This window comes from Centroberyx gerrardi, chromosome 20, assembly GCF_048128805.1.
Source record: "Centroberyx gerrardi isolate f3 chromosome 20, fCenGer3.hap1.cur.20231027, whole genome shotgun sequence".
Lineage (NCBI taxonomy): Eukaryota > Metazoa > Chordata > Actinopteri > Beryciformes > Berycidae > Centroberyx > Centroberyx gerrardi.
This window is the reverse complement of record NC_136016.1, coordinates 21,529,676-21,546,455: the sequence shown is the minus strand read 5'-3', so window position 1 is coordinate 21,546,455 and position 16,780 is coordinate 21,529,676. Positions and strand designations below refer to the sequence as shown.

The 16,780-nt window shown below is 41.1% G+C and overlaps 1 protein-coding gene across 1 annotated transcript in view; it reads right to left on the bottom strand.

The window, feature by feature from the left end:
- pemt (phosphatidylethanolamine N-methyltransferase) overlaps positions 1–16,780 on the bottom strand; it is a 72,978-nt gene that overhangs the window by 19,780 nt on the left and 36,418 nt on the right. The window contains exons 4-5 of the mRNA XM_071907479.2: positions 6,683–6,828; positions 711–822 (exon numbers count right to left, since the gene is read on the bottom strand). Of these exons, the coding sequence (XP_071763580.1) occupies positions 711–822; positions 6,683–6,828 (258 nt within the window). The remainder of the gene's footprint in view (positions 1–710; positions 823–6,682; positions 6,829–16,780) is intronic.

The following is a 16,780-nucleotide window of genomic DNA, read 5'->3' as shown; positions in this document are numbered from 1 at the left end:
TAGAAAAACTAGACGATTGCTCAGAGGGTCGGACACAGCGTGCGGAAGAGAATCACAGCGGAGGCCTAATTGGAACCAGGAGACGCAGAGAGACAGCGGGGCTCAATTAGCGGCGACAAAAAGAGCCGAGGAGCCGCCGAGAGCCGGGAGGAAGACCAGGCGGCCTGCCAGAGGAGGAGCGGAGGCTAATAGCTTAGCGGCGGCGGCGGCGGGCTTGTCGACCCCGCTGCGCTCGCCTAGCAACCGCGAGAGTCGGGTCGTCGAGCGGTGCGGTCACAGTTGCCATGGAGACGAGGCACACGTAAAAGTTTTTACCTCCCCCCTCCGCTTCAAGAGGAAAGCGATCTGCAGAACTCAGAGAACAACATTTGCAGGTCGTTGCTTATTATCTATGCTGCTTCAGTACGCATTCGCTTTATTTCGAGCGCGATTTGACGTAGTTCAGCATTTGGTCAGCCAGGTGGTGGGTTATTTTTCTTAATTTTATTTTATTTATTTGTTAGCTACTCCTCAGGTAATGGTTAATGACGAACACGGTGAAAATAACCTCCTGTTGCTTAGCGCTACCTGTTTTATTATCGCTAATGTCAGCTGCAGACGTCTTTACAGTCGTTAAGTTCAAATGGTGCTCTTTCTGCTTTCTGTTGACCTACACCGCCTCCCAAATCACACACACACACACACACACACACACACACACGGAGACTTACATGAGTGCCAGGCCCAGGTAGTTGGCAGTGCTGCCCCAGTACATGGGATTATCTATGATGTTGAAGGGAAAACCCGTCACCTTCTTGTCCATCAGGATGCCGAAGTAATCACCTGGAAGAACACACACACACACACACACACACACACACACACACACACACACATACACACACACAGACAGTTCAGTACTATAACTGCAACAGTTGACATAGATTAAAATGGCCATGGAGGAAGTAGTAGTCCAGAATTTGTGGAAGTGGAATTTGAGCTTGCAGAACACATTTGGTCAAAGTATTGTACCTTTATAAAATTCAATATTCAATTCAAAGATTTACTAAGCAGTTACGGCTAATTTAGTGAATTCATCGGAAAGGAGAAATTAAGAAAAGATTGGTTTAGTTGGAGGTCAGATTCAACACAATAAAGCCAGTCTAAGTCAAGACAGATCAACATTACAGGTGTTGTGCCAAAATTTGTGTCGCTTAAAAATGTGTTTCCCTGGCAGTGTGTCTTTGTTCTGTCCTACTGCACAAGGAAATTAACATGAGGGAAATGGGCTTAATAAAATAAAAGTAGACTAATGTATAATAGGGATGGGACGATATATCGAAATTCAATATATCGCAATACAAAAATGTGATAATATGTATCGTGGAGCAGAAAAATGAATGGTGATATTAGCTCCATGTTATTCTGCTGTAGTAATCACAGATGAGACTCTTGACCATCACAGTTTCACAAGCTCTCCATCCTAGTTATATTATTGTCACTTTGTAATGACATTTTTAAATTGTTGTCTCAGAAATAAACATAATTCTGCACAGTCAGACTTTGTCATTGAACTTTTATTTATTACATTGTATCGTGGTTGTATTGAATCGTGAACTCGATCGTCAAATCCCTAATTTATAACCTGACGACTTCCATGTAGAATCAGAGGACACGTGTTGTTTCAGATAATAACATCATAAGAGATCGATATGACATCATGTGAATACGATGGATCAAAATTGGGGTTTTTGTGCCAACGCTACAGCAAGAGACGAACCTATCTAGACACAGAAAATACAAACCAGACGTCAAAGCATTTTAACGTGTTTCTTCGGGAATTCAAGCCTGTGTTAAACAAGAAGTGGAGGTCAAACGATGACGGGGGAAGGTGTGTGTGTGTGTGTGTGTGTGTGTGTGTGTGTGTGTGTGTGTGTGTGTGTGTGTGTGTGTGAGCGAGCGTGTGTGTAGCCAATAAACCGTTGGGGGCCGCTAAACTAGGACACAGCTCATTGTAACTTGAGCACTTGCTAGGTTTTGCTATGTAACTTCTCCAGGTATGCGCACACACACACACACACACACACACAATCTGACCCATTTTGGGATTTAAGTATAACAGGACATACACATTCAAATACTCCCCCTGCGCCTCGCCCACCCTCCCCACACACACACACACACACACACACACACACACACACCACGCACCTTCCCACTATTGACCTGTTGAATTACACATGCGGTGCTGCTGGCCTTGTTCTATGTCTGAGTAAGAGCGCCCGTTAATGTCCAAGTTATATAACAGTTTTCATTATGTATGCTGGTTTAAACGCCACAGGTAGTTCGAACAAAGACCTTATATAAACAAATGTGTTTATTTTTGAATAGGAAACCAGCGTTAACCGGCCCTGAGAAGAAGAATACGCTAACCTCGTTTCTGACCGCCAAAGTGCATAAGTGTACCGACCGTAACGGCTCAGGTTTCAAAGACAAGCGTATCTTTTTTTTTTCTTTTTCTTTGTACCTGCGTCACTCCATTGTTATTCTGGTTTTCGCTGTGGTTATGAGCGTGGCCAACCTGGATTTGCTGATAAATGAAGGAGACGGTGGAGGAGAGGACTGAGAGGGCGGCAGCAGCAGCCTGGAGGTTAAGAGGAGCGGGCTTGTGATCGGAAAGGCTGTGATCAGAGTTTGTGGAAAAAGGAAATCTGGACGAGGAGATGGCAAGATTCAACTCTGTTGTTCTTTGGATTAAAAATGGAAATTTGTCATAGAGGTGTTTAGCGTTTGAGGTCAGAAAAAGCACCTGCATTCTCAGAAAACTCATTCTCTGTAGAGCTGAGCATTGGAGGGAGACACACCCCCTCTTTTCACAGCACACACACACGCACACACACACACACACACACACACACACACACACACACACACAAACGCTGGGAGTGGATGGTACGTTAACACCCAGCGTAATTTGATTGGGTCAGGATCTTCAGCCTCAAGCAACTTGCCTTCAGTCTCAAGCAACTAAGCAATAGAATAACATTAAAATGCATGACAGGAACATAAGAATATACAATTAAGTACAGTAAAAATCATACAATAAATAGACATGGGGAAGGGGGCTGAGAGCAGGAATATACAGATAAGTATTAAATACAAAGGTGCCGTGTTGCAATTAAAATGTAACTGAGTTGTTTAATAGCACTCCTTTAAAACGTCTGATGTCCTTCTCTTGGTTGAACTGAGTTGGGAGTATTGCAGTTGGAATAAAAGGGTTCTTGAAGCAGTTCTGTTTAGTTCTGTGCAGAACCAGAGAGGAACCTGGACAACTGGAACAAACTTAAAAAAACGCCGGTACTATCCTATAAATGACTATTCAAGCTGCCTTTTGCTTTGCGTTTGCTTCCTAGTTAGATCTGCTTGCAAACGTTTAATTCCATTTAGTTTCTGTATGTGGTTTTGAACCCAAATCCGTCTCTTGGGCAACTAGGACATTATACCTGGATTATTATGTGGTTAAGCGTATCCCAATACAATCTGATTACCTCAAATGGATGTTATTGTCAGGTATAAAGGGGTCACAGTAGTGTTTAGAGTTGTTTTGACTGTTTTTGGGGCGAGAAAAAACACCTACATTCACAGAAATCTCATTCTGTGTAGAGCCGAGCATTGGAGGGACACACTCCCCCTCTTTTCACAGTACACACACACACACACACACACACACACGCGCTGAGGGAGTGGATGACACGTTAACACCCGGTGTAATTTGATTGTGTGCGGATCTTTATTTCTGCTCCTGTGCCATTAGCTTGAATCAGCAGGTCACAGTGACTCAAGGAGCTTAAGATAGAGATAGAGGGAAGAACGAATCACAACACACACACACACACACACACACACACACACACGCACACACACACTCACACACTCACACACTCGCTCTCGGGTCAAGAAACAGTGCACTGTGTTATTCAGGCATTGATGCACTTGGGTCACACTATAAAACAGGTAAACAGGGGTGCCTGTGTGTGTGTGTGTGTGTGTGTGTGTGTGTGTGTACACAGTAGGAGGAATTGGAAAGGACCGTAGTGTAGGAATCACCCACCCACACACACACACACACACACACACACACACACAAGTCACTCTCATCAGGAGTGACTTGCAATGAGCATAATAGTAAAGTATGCTGAAATTCATTGATCACCAATATTAGAATCAACCAATAATAAAGAGGTCAAAGGTCAGAGCCACAGTGACCTGACAATATTCCTCTGACCCTTGAATGATCACAAATGTCAGAGAAATGCTAGGTAGGGAGATACCAATACCGATCAATAAATAAAATGTGCAAAGAAAATAAAATGTCATTACAGGTTTTAAAGAGTGTTTTTATGTAGCTGTGGCCAGGAAGCAAACTCCATCATATAAAAGGCCAATAGATGCAGCTTTCTTTTATTATTTATTACTATTATTTATTATATTATTAATAATTATGCCTATGTGGAAACTGTGGAACACTCTACCAGCAGATATCAAACAGGCGAGTTCAATGAGCTCCTTCAATCTTTTTAACTTTTAGCTTTTAATTAAAATTTGCCTTTTACCCTTTAGTGTTTTTCATTCTTCTGTTTACTGTTTGCTTGTAATTTTATGAGTTGATCATTTTAGTATGGCTGTTGTTATTGGCACAGAGGGTCATTTCTATCCTGAACTACTTTTGATTTTGAAATTTTAATGTATTTTTAATGTAATGTCATGGTTTCAATCCATTTATTGTTTTAATCAATCTATTTTATGTAAAGCACTTTGAGTTGCATTCTAAGTATGAATGGTGCTTTATAAATAAACATATTAGTATTATTAATATTGGCCTAATTTATTGGTCTAACCATACAAGAAAGAGCTAGTAAGATGTAAGGAGGAAGCCAGAAAACACACACACACACACACACACACACACACACACACACACACACACCTCCTCCTACCACCTGCTGCTGCTCCTGCTGCCCTCCCTCTGTGTTCTAAGGGTTGTGGGGGGGGGGGGGGGGGGGGGGGGTTATGGGGGACTGAGGGATGGAACAAGTGCATTGTGGGAGTAGAGATGGCAAGCTCAGACCTTTGAGGCGACTCTGACCTAAAAAAAAAAAAACCGAGCGCTGGCCAAGCAGTCACGCTGCTGGAGTCAGACCCGTGTGTGTCTGAACGGAGGCCCGCATGTACTCAAAGACACCGATCAGCAAAACAAACATGTTTGTCTCAGAGACAGATATTTGCAGAACCAATTTTGCATGCATAAACATGAGCATGACTGTATGGAATCATAAACGTGTGACTGAGAGCTCATGTGTCTGTTCTCACGCATGGAAGCACATTTATATGTACATGTATAAGCGTACATGAGATCATGTTGGGTCTCACTCACGCACCCATATTAAGAACTGTGTTATTACCAGTAGATGTTTGAATTAGCATATTGTTCTTCACCAACAGGGTCTGTGGATCTCACTCCATCAGTGCATTGGTGACGCACATTACCTGAAAAACTACTGACCTGATTTTGCTTGAAATTTGACTTCTGAAAAACTCTCATTCTCTCATTTGTGTTTCTGTACTGCAGGAATCTGTGCAGCAGTAGGTCCACCTACGTTTTGTTTTGCACTTCAGAGCAACTGTATTATGCTTTATCCTGTGTTTTTTTTTTTAAACTGTCACACAGATACATTGAGATTACACAGAATTTAACTAATAGGGAGCCTGTCTCTCACGTCAAACTGAGCATGGTGGCCAGAAAAAGCATCAATCATGCTCAATCCTGCAGACACAATCAGGCTATCTGTCGAAAACCATCCGTCTCTTCACCTCTCCTAATGCATCCACCGTGTGTGTGTGTGTGTGTGTGTGTGTGTGTGTGTGTGTCTTCCCCTCTACCCCACAAATCACACACCCTCCTTCAATCCCTGCTCCAATACAGTGACAGAAGGATTTAGAAGAACAGCTGACACAAAAAACCTGCTTACAAATGAAAGAATAAATAACACTGGTGGAATGGCATTCATCTATTAGTGGATTCAATTAATAAACCCTTATCAACATGACTACACATTTCTAGATTAAAGCTGTTGTCTTAAAGTAACAATGAAAACGCATTTTGAGAGCATCTTACTTCCTTAATGTGATGTATTTCCTGTTGAAACAGGATATTGGGGCGGGATATAACGCAGGGAGGGATCATTCAAAAGTGTAAACCAATGGGAGGTCAGTTTGGGAAAGAAAGGCAGTTTTATTTGATGAGAGGGGCGGGACTGTTCAAAAATCTGTTATGTTTTTATTGGTTGCCTCGTGGTACACAATGATGTCACCACTAAAGATTTTCTGTTTTCCAGGAAGTAAAAGTAATGAGATTTTGATTTTTTTTTTTTTTTTATAAAAATACAATAAAATAATGTTTTTGTCTTTTTTTTGGCATAAATTTACAAATCGGTGTATGGTGTGAGAGTTAGAATGAGGCAAAAAAGTAATTTTTCATTTCAGTGTGACTTAAAATTCTCAGTCAGTCAGTTTTACTACATTAGAAGAACTAGTGAACTTTGACCCAACTATTCACAACTATTTCAGTCATTTTTCAATTTCAACACTTTAAGGAAACTCATGTGTTGAAGTCAAAGTGCTGTAATATGTTTTAGATACCCACCCAGAAAGGTGCCAGTGAATCCCAGAGCCAGGAAGCTGCTGACCACCAGCAGAGTGCCGAGCACCAGGAGACCTGTCCCGGTGTAGAAGACCTCTGTCCGGGCCAACACCTCCCACCTGGCCTGGGCCTTCATCGCCACCGTCACACTGCGGGGAGAAGAAACCACAACCGCCTTTATTTAAAGAGTAGATGACATGAGAGGAGAGGAGAGGATGTGAGAAGAGATGAAGAGAGGAGAGCAGATGACAGGAGAGGATAGCAGGTTCCTGATGATGTGACACAGATTTTAATAAGCACTGGGAATGCACAGTGAACAAGATCTTCTGCTCACTAGGCCGACAGCTTGGCTTAATAAATGTAAATTGTGTGCGGAAGATCGCTGTCGCTGTGGAGTCGACCGGTACCTGCAGCGGTGAGTGGGAGACACTCTAATTAGGACCGAGGAAAAAGGGGAAGGAGAGGACCGCAGAGACAAAAGAAACAAAGAAAGGAATGAAAACGGTGAGAGAGAGAGAGAGAGAGAGAGAGAGAGAGAGAGTGGGAGAAGAAAAAGGAGGTCAGTGGATCAATTGGTTTGAAGTGAGACTTGGAACGCAGGGAAGTCGCAGATCAATTCACTCATCGGCCGGCGCGATCACAAAAAGCCTCGAGTTTGGAGTGCTGATGTGATGCAGATGCAGATACAGATGTGCTGAACCACTGCAGCATTTTGGCTCCACCCCAAGAGGAACTGTTTATCGAAACATTAAGTTTGTTCTCTTTTCATGCTGTCAGAAGTTCTGGCAACTATAGTTGGTTAAGACATTTCTCACAAAATCCTAAATATTTTCCACTCTTTTATGTTTAAGAAAGAGTTGTCTGCAGCACCAATGCAACAGCTACCACTGTATTTTATTCTTGTTTTATTAGTTATTTTATTCCCTTAGGTAAGATTCATCATCCCTTCAAGTTTCACCAAATTTTGGTAGTGTAGCAGTTTAAAAGTTTAAAATTTTGACCTGCAATTACAGCCTCACTATCAGTCATAGAATCACTCAGGTGTGATTCTGCTATGAGTCAAATTTAAATTTTTAGCTAAAGTTTTTCTTTACCTTAACCAAGTTGTTTTAGTTGCCTAAACTTAACCGTTAGCCAACCTTTGCCTGAAAAATTCATGTTATTGTCACAGAATCCAATTTGTGGCGGAGGAACGTAATTTTCAAATAATTTGTGTCCACAGCAGGTAAATCTGTGTTTCAGAGTGATTTTTTTATGATTTTTTTATGAGATCATGTTGGGTCTCACTCACAGACATATTAAGAACTATGTTATTACCAGTAGATGTTTGAATTAGCATATTGTTCTTCACCAACAGGGTCTGTGGCTCTCACTCCATCAGTGTATTGGTGACACACATTACCTGAAAAACTACTGGCCTGATTTTGGTTGAAACTTGACTGAATGATATTTCACTTCTGAAAAACTTCTCTCATTTGAATCAACTGTGTCACCGTGCCATGACCAGGAATCTGTGCAGCAGTAGGTCCACCTACGTTTTGTTTTGCACTTCAGAGCCACTGTACTGTGATTTATCCTGTGTTTTTTTGTGTATTTTTTAAAACTGTCGCACAGATAAATTGAGATTACACAGAATGTAACTAATAGGGAGCCTGTCTCTCACGTCAAAATAACCATGGTGGCCAGCAGAAGCATTAATCATGCTCAATCCTGCAGACACATTTAAGCTATCTGTCGAAAACCATCCGTCTCTCCTCTTCACCTCCTCATCTCTCCTAATGCATCCACTGTGTGTGTGTGTGTGTGTGTGTGTGTGTTTGGAGAGAGAGAGAGAAAGTGCTTGTTAGTGAGAGTGCCTTTTAATTTTTCCTGACGTCACATTCAGTTCAGTTCAGTTCAGTTCAGTTCAGTTCAGTTCAGTTCAGATCTTTACTGTCCCTCGAGGGGAAATTTGATTTGCAGTAGAGGGCAAAAACACAAACACAACACACAAGAGGACATGGGACATTAATCACAACAGTTACAGCAAACAAAATTTATTTGTTCGTTAAAAGTATCAAACCAATGGAATGGTAGCCATAATAAAGTGGGTAACACTTTACAATAAGGGTACATTAATTAAGGGTTAGTTAATGCTTAATAAGCATTAACTAACCCTTAATTAACAGTCAACTAATGTGTCTGGTAATAATTTACTAATGGTGTTCATGTTAACTAAGGTATTAATTTATACATTATTTAATAGTTTATAAAGATGACTATTATGTATAAATTAATACATTAGTTAACATGAACACCATTAGTAAATGATTACCAGACACATTAGTTAACTCTTAATTAATGTACCCTTATTGTAAAGTGTTACCATAAAGTGCTGCTGAGCAGTGCAGTCAAGGTTTAGTGCAAATTAAGCGCATTTATTGCACTTGGAACAAAGGAAAATTTAAACCTATTGCTTTTTACCCTGGGTGACCAATTATTTTGCTGGCTACTTTAACAATATTGAACAAACGATTTTTGTTTTGCACTGTAAGGTTCCCACACCGTACATTCGGCCGGAGTCTGAGTTGACAGCCAAGGTGAGGGTCACACGCTGCGGGAGGGCGGCCAAGCAGTAAAAGCGTTTTCATTTTCTATCCACTGACGGTATCTTAAGAAGTTTTGATGAAGAGGTTCTGTAACGGCGGGTTGTCTGCTTTAACAGCCATTCAATTTGGCATTATCTGTAGTGCCGCTTTTCTCCGCATCCAAGGGCACAGAACATAAAAGGCCAAGTAGAGTGTTTCATTTTTTTTTCTGGCTTTGAAAAATTGTTGACGCTTTGTGACAGAAAAGAATAAATTGACTGTATGGGGTGTTCTGTGGCCTACTTCAAACAAGAAAATCAAAAGCAGAAAAACAGATTACACATTCTCAACTGAGCAGCCTTTGAAAGAGCATCTGTATCTGCTGGTCTGCCTGTTTGTGTGGAAAGGCTGAAACCTGCGGAGGGTCGACACAGATGGGACGATTTGTTCAAACTCTGGAGCGTTTACTCCTTTACTTCGGTTTGTTTGGGCTTTTAGAACTCGTAGGCACGCCAAATAACGGCACCAAGACGCCTGAAAATACAAAATCTCTCTCCTCTTCCAAGAAAACCGCTGTGCAGTTTGTCAGGAGTGAGAATGTAATTGAACCAACTCCAAAACACAAGGGCTGATGGGTATAAAGAGACGGATGTTGACAGCTGATAGCCAGCAGGTACACATGCTTGGAAAGCCTAAATGAGCAAAACAAACCACAGGCTGCACTGATGCTCATGTTCAGATATTTCTTCATGTGTTCCTAACTGGTCTGAACACCAGAGAAGAAGAGACAGACAAATCCATCATGCAGAGATAAATTCACATAGGGACTGAAATCAGATTTGTTTTGATGCCAAAATCTCTAACCTGCAAGATGTCAGGTCACCAAAACTCTGTCCAATAAACAAGCTGCCTGTGAGTTGTTTACAAGCCCTGGTTGGCTTGTAATTGCTCAGTGTGAACTTAAACGAACCAAATACAAAAATGCAACAAAGTAAACTTTCCCACTATGTTGGACCACAGAAAACAACGTGCAGGTGTGATCGCGCCCAAGCTGACAGAGTGTTGCATCAGTCCGTCCATAGCTTGGACTCAGAGGGACATTTTGGACGTTTTCTGTCTCGTCATTTCTTCCCCCTTTAACCTCTTGCTATCTGACCCAAATACTCTTCTCTTACAAATATAGCTTGACTGTTTCTCTCTCTCTTCATCTTTCCTTCTCCTGTTCTCCTCCACTTTCTCCCCACTCACCTCTGATGTCTGGTGCTCTAAGGTCTCTTTAAAATGCTGATTTATTTTTCTTGGGACGTTAAACACAATAAATTCATGAAGTTTAGCATGTTTCAGATGCTCCAAATTGAACATATTTCAGCTTTAGGTAAAAGCCTGTGTGCATGTGTGATTCCCACTTGCATCTTTACCATCTGCCAGCTAAAAAAAGAAATAACACTTAACACCTGTAGTGTGTGGAGTGGTAGGAGCTTTTCCTCAAAGCCAAACCCCTGGTGCTTTCACAGCGAGGGTTTCAGGAGCTGCTGATTGTTTTGGCCTTTTGCTTTGACACTAGAAAACCCAAGAGGCAATGCCAAAATGAATCTTCTCAAACACAATGACCTCTCCCTCCTGCAACATGCAATATGTTTCATATTATTTATGTAAATCCACCCGTCTTATCAGCATAAATGACAAAGTGGGGCTGCAACAGATGAAGTTCTGGAGTGGGTTATGGACACTGGCGGCAAATCTTCAGTCAAAAACGTTAGATCCTTTGCCCCTTTCAACCCTTTCGTTTATTTTATATAAAGTATTATAGAGCAGTTGTGTTGGTAAACATGGGTGTGCTGTGTGACGTTTACTGACGTTACAATTTATGATTTCTGCTGCTGAAGTCCTCAAAATTCAATTGAGGTTTCCATTTGGGGTCGCCAATGTGCAAAAAATGCACAGTGCAGCTTTAATGTTAATAATACTGGTTATTGCCTATTTGTGTTTTGCTCTGTTTTACACTTTTGTTTTAATGACACTATATGGTTTCATAACATTTCGTCCATAAGGCTGCAGTGGCCTGATGCGTCTGAATGGCAAGTCCAGTCTGTCTAGTGTTGAAAGAGTTCCCACACCTGCTAATGAAAATGGAACAATCACACAGGTGCTACGGCAGATGCGGTTATGGCTGCTGTGTGTGTGTGTGTGTGTGTGTGTGTGTGTGTGTGTGTGTGTGGCCCGGTCTGTTCTGTAGCTCATCACTAAACAGCAGCACACCTGTGCGTCACCTTCTGAACGGCTCTGGCTGGGAAACCGATGTGTTCCCTCCAGACCTAAACGCCCGCCAAAAGCACAACTAGGCCTGGGATTAATAGCGGAGAAGTGGGTTAGGGGGTCTGGCTGTCCGTCTGTCCGTCTGACGCCGCGTGCCTTTGTCGCAGCGAGCAGGAAGTGTAATTTGATGCGGTTTGATGTGCCGCCACATTAGACATAAAGAGCCGCCGCTGGGCCGTCTGCTGAGCAGGGACACACACTGCTGTGATTTGGATTGGAAAAGAGATGGGGAAAGGGGGGTTGGGATGCAGAGGGATGGGGGGGGGGGGTTTGGGGGGGTTAAGTAGGTGTTACCGGCTCACCGGTGGATGTAACAAATGATGAGTCATTGCTGATGCTAAAACACAATGGAATACTAATTTTAGAAACTTAATCACTAACTCTCACTCTGCTATAATTAATTTGTCAATTGTTGGCAGTCAAGTATGATTTCTGAATGTTGCTAACTAACTAAGTTAATGGAGTCAGAAAAGCATATCTGCTTTTATTATAGCTGTGTTGATGTGCGTTTGTTCTTTTGATTTTACAGTGGTTTTGATTTGACAGCATAACTTTGTTGAGGAAAGTATAAGTGCTACAGTGCAGTTAATTATCATCATTACAGTTAGTCAGAGGAGTCCCAAGTCAGTCTCAAGTCTTGAGGCACAAGTCTCAAGTCAAGTCCCAAGTCTAAATGTAGATTACCAAGTCAAGTCCAAGTCAAGTCCATGTCATTAATGTCAAGTCTCAAGTCTAAATGTAGAACAGCAAGTCAAGTCAGAACAAATCAAGAGTCCAGTATCAATTTAATATCTTAAAGAAAACTAAATATCTAGGACTTTTCAATGCAATATGGTTTTAATAGGATAAAAACTTGGTAAGAGCATCATGAGTTTGATTTCTATAATCAGTTTCAACTTCAATAAATTCAATCATTCCATACAAATTCAGAAAACAGAATTTAAATTCAGTCGTCCGCTGGAACAAATCTCATCACTTTCAATCTAAGTCATTTACACAAACACAAGATCTCAAGTCAAGACTTTAGAAACCTTTTCAAGTCATCAAAGTACAAGTCAGAGTCAAGTCCCAAGTCACCAGAACCCAAGTCAAGTCAAGTCTCAAGTCTTCTCTTCATGCAGTCAAGACTCAAGCAATTAAAACTGTAGTAATAGTAATAGTAGCAGTAGCATAGTAGTCATAGTATTGGTAGTATTAGTAGAAGTATTAGTAGCAGTGGTAGAAGTAGTAATAGTAGAAGTTGTTGCAGTAGTAGAAGTAGCAGAGCTGACAGGTTCATGCTGCAGATGACAATAAATCACCAGTGGGCTAATCAAGTGTTTCACACACAAACATCAAAAGATAAATGAAAGACTAATAGAACTGTAGTTGTATGTAAGTGAGTAGTTTTCTTTAAAAAAAAAAAGTCTATTGTTGGCTTTCATCATTTCAAAGATACCTCAAATTTCCCCACCTTTGTAACAGTGAGAATGTAAGCCTGTGTGTGTGCGTGCGTGTGTGTGTGTGTGTGTGTGTGTGTGTGTGTGTGTGTGTGTGTGTGTGTTTGTGGATGTACAAGCGGCAGGGATAATGGCCTGAGATAATAGGGAACTGAAGACCAGCTCCTGTCAAAGCCCTTCGCCTGCTCTCTTTGTACCTTTTAGAGGATAAAATGGAGACTGTTTGATTACAGAGAGAGACAGAGGGTGAGGAGGAGGAGGAGGAGGAGAAGGAGGAGGAGGAGGAGGAGGAGGAGGAGGAGGAGGAGGAGGAGGAGGAGGAGGAAGTCGATGAAGGTGAAGGCAGGAAGGTTCAGTGTGGGAGTCAGACAAAGTCCTTTTCACAACGAGGCCGATTCACAGCTGGGCAGAAGAAAAGACACAATGAGGGGCAAGGGTGGCAGTAATGAAGTACATTTACTCCTGTTACTGTAATTGAGTAGCTTTTTTATGTACTAATACTTTTATGAGTATTTTTGACTTTTACTTGTGCTTTGCTACATTTTAAATCCATTACAGAGTAGAATTTTGTAGGCTCTCCATAAGTTTTGCATCAGATAGTAGCCAATCGTAAAAAATGCATCTGCATCAAACTTGCAAAAGAAGATATCATAAATAAACATACAGATAAACATAAGATTAATTTAACTAACTGCAGTATTAAACGCTCAATTTCATCTGTGATATTAGCTGTGTTAGCATTAGTCAAAAAGCCGTCCAGCTACAGTATAATTGGTGTGTTATTCGGTTTTCTAGCCTCGCTGTAGTAACGTTATTGAATAATGATGAGATGGGCATTTTCAGTTTTTTTTGTTACTGTAATCCTGTAATAGAATATATTTTTGTGTTGATTAATGATTTACATTGTTTATTTTGTAAAGTTGTTTTTTTTAAGTTAAAAGAAACTAGTTTGTCCTTTTATCTTTACCTTTACTTCAGTACATTTTTACACCAGTAATTTTACTTCAGAAAAACCTTTTGCAAAGCTACAGTATTTCTACTCGAGTAAGATATTTTGGTACTCTTGCCATAATGAGAGGTGTGTGTGTTATTTTTTTCAATTTCTGTGATAAGTACCCTTTAATCGTGAAGTAATAAATATTTGAATCATTAGGCTTTTTCCAGCACTGGATCACGTAAAGTTGCCTGAAAAGCTCGTCTGCAGCAAGTGGCGTGACTTTAAGGTTAAGAGCTGGACAGGCTGAGAGCCGCTGACCTGCAGTCTGCTGAATGGAGCGTTTCAAAATAAAACATCAACTGCCTGCTGCACAAAACTTGACCCACATTCTCCTCTGATGCAGCGGTGACTAACGAAGCCTGACACACACACAGCAGTGACCAATACATGTAACAGAGCAACACATGCAGTCACACACACACACACACACACACACACACACACAGAGAGAGAGAGACAAAAGCGCACATATGCTCATCCACACATGAAATACTGCAGGTTGTGCTTTCCATTGTAAATATTTGATGATTTTCATTGTGTCTTGCTCAGTGGAAAGAACTAAGAAAAATGAGAGGTCATGATAAATTCAGGCTTACAGTTGAATTGGAGCCTGTGTGTGTGTGTGCGTGTGTGTGTGAGTGTGAGAGAGAGAGAGAGAGAGAGAGAGAGAGAGAGAGAGAGAGAGAGAGAGAACGACGCTACTACATGGAAAGAAACGTTGAAAATGCGAAGGCATCAATTTATGGTTGCAATTGAAGTGGAGCTCATATATATGTAATCAAGCAATTATAGTTAATAGGCTTCAGAACAATGAACTAAAATAAACCCAGCGGCAAGGAAAGCAACAGTAATGTAAGAGTCGCCGACACAGCTGTCTATTTTTATCAGCAAAACTTTATTGAATAAATTAAATAAATAACATTAAGCAATTATTTTTAAGCTTTGAGTCATCGGTCCTGAAGTCTGAAAGCTCAAGAGATCTGGAGCTCAGTGCTATTTACAGTTCTTGCTTACACACACACACACACACACACACACACACACACACACACACAAACAGCTACTTTCATATTTAATCCCACTACTCCCATCTCATTAAGCCGCCTGTTAACAACAAAAGTGCCAATAAAACAATAAGTTAATTAAAAATGTACTTGCTGAAGCCTCCAGAGCTTTCAGTCAGGATTATGACTGAGTGTAATCAGAGGACTGCTGTGTGCTTATGGAAATAAAAATATCCACTGCAGCCTGTAAGTCTGTCAGACAGACACGGCTGTCAGTCAGTCAGTCACTGAGTCAGTGAGTCAATCAGTCAGTAAGTCAATTAGGCAATTAGGCAGCGAGTCAATGAAGCTGTGAGATAATTAGTCTGTTAGGCAGGCAGTCAGTAACTCTGTCAGTGACTCAGTAAGTCAGTCAGCTAGGCAGTCAGTAAGTCAGTTAGGCAGTCAGTCGGTAAGTCAGTCAGCTAGGGAGTCAGTCAGTCAGTCAGCTAGTCGGTCAGTCAGTGAGTCAGTCAGTAAGTCAGTCAGCTACTCAGTCAGTCAGTAAGTCAGTCAGTGAGTCAGTAAGTCAGTCAGTGAGTCAGTAAGTCAGTCAGTGAGTCAGTAAGTCAGTCAGTCAGTCAGTCAGTCAGCTAGGCAGTCAGTCAGTAAGTCAATCAGTAAGTCAGTCAGTCAGTCAGTCAGTCAGTCGGTTGGTTGTACACTTATTATGGCTGCACAAATAATAAAAATATGTAAGATTAAATATTAAATATTGACAACTTCATTTTTGTCTGAGAGGGAAAAGTGCTTCAACCAGCTTCCTAAACAACAAATCCCAAAGCATTAGCGTTATGTTTTCTCTCCTCCACACCTTCAGTTAAACATGTTGCAGGCAGCAGAAGGTAGAAATCAGTTTTTTTTTTAGGTCTAGAGACTCCTGTTCCCGACTCAAATGTATCTGGACAGATATTTCATCAGTCAGGCAGTTTCAGCGCTGTGGAAACCAAAAAGCTCCATGCTCTCCTGACATGTAGGGCATCTGTACATTTCTCTCTGCAACATTATGCAGAGCAGCAGCAGCCTGGCTCCCCCTTGTTCTGAATTTGAAGTTAATTAGCAGCTAATCAAACTGCCACTGAGGCAGCAGGGCGGCCTGGAGAGCAGGGAGACATCCTTCAACTGTATACTTGAGCAACACTGAATCCATCAGTCGAGATGCAGCAATCAGTTTTTTTTGGGCCGACAGCAGTTACTAATTTTTTAACTGTTTGGTCGGCCGATTAGCCTTCTGATCGCCAACTAAACTGAAGCACATACCAGTCAAAAGTTTGGTCACACCTGATTGAATGTTCTGTGTTTTTCATTCATCTTAAAGCCATTTTGATCTAAAGGCTTCTGCTTAAATGCTCGAAATGTGTTTCTTAGACAAATATAAATAGTGAAGTTGATCCTATGTATGAATTTCTTTCCAAAGCCTTTTGCCTTTCCATCAAGGCAAAGGGCGGCTACTTTAAAGAATCTAAAATATAAGATAGTTTTGATTTGTTTAACACTTTTTTGGTCACTGCACAATTCCATTTCTGTGATTTCATAGTTTTGATGTCTTTACTATTATTAAAAAATGTGGAAAATAGTAATTTACCCAGACTTTCTACTAAAAATCATGTAAAAGTGCACGCCAAGCATAAACAGTAAACTTAAAAATCTGTTTAGCATTGTGTCTACCAGATTGTTCTTGTGTCTGCGTGACACTGCTGGACAAACCATGTGGAAATTAGTTTTTATCCACGCATGAA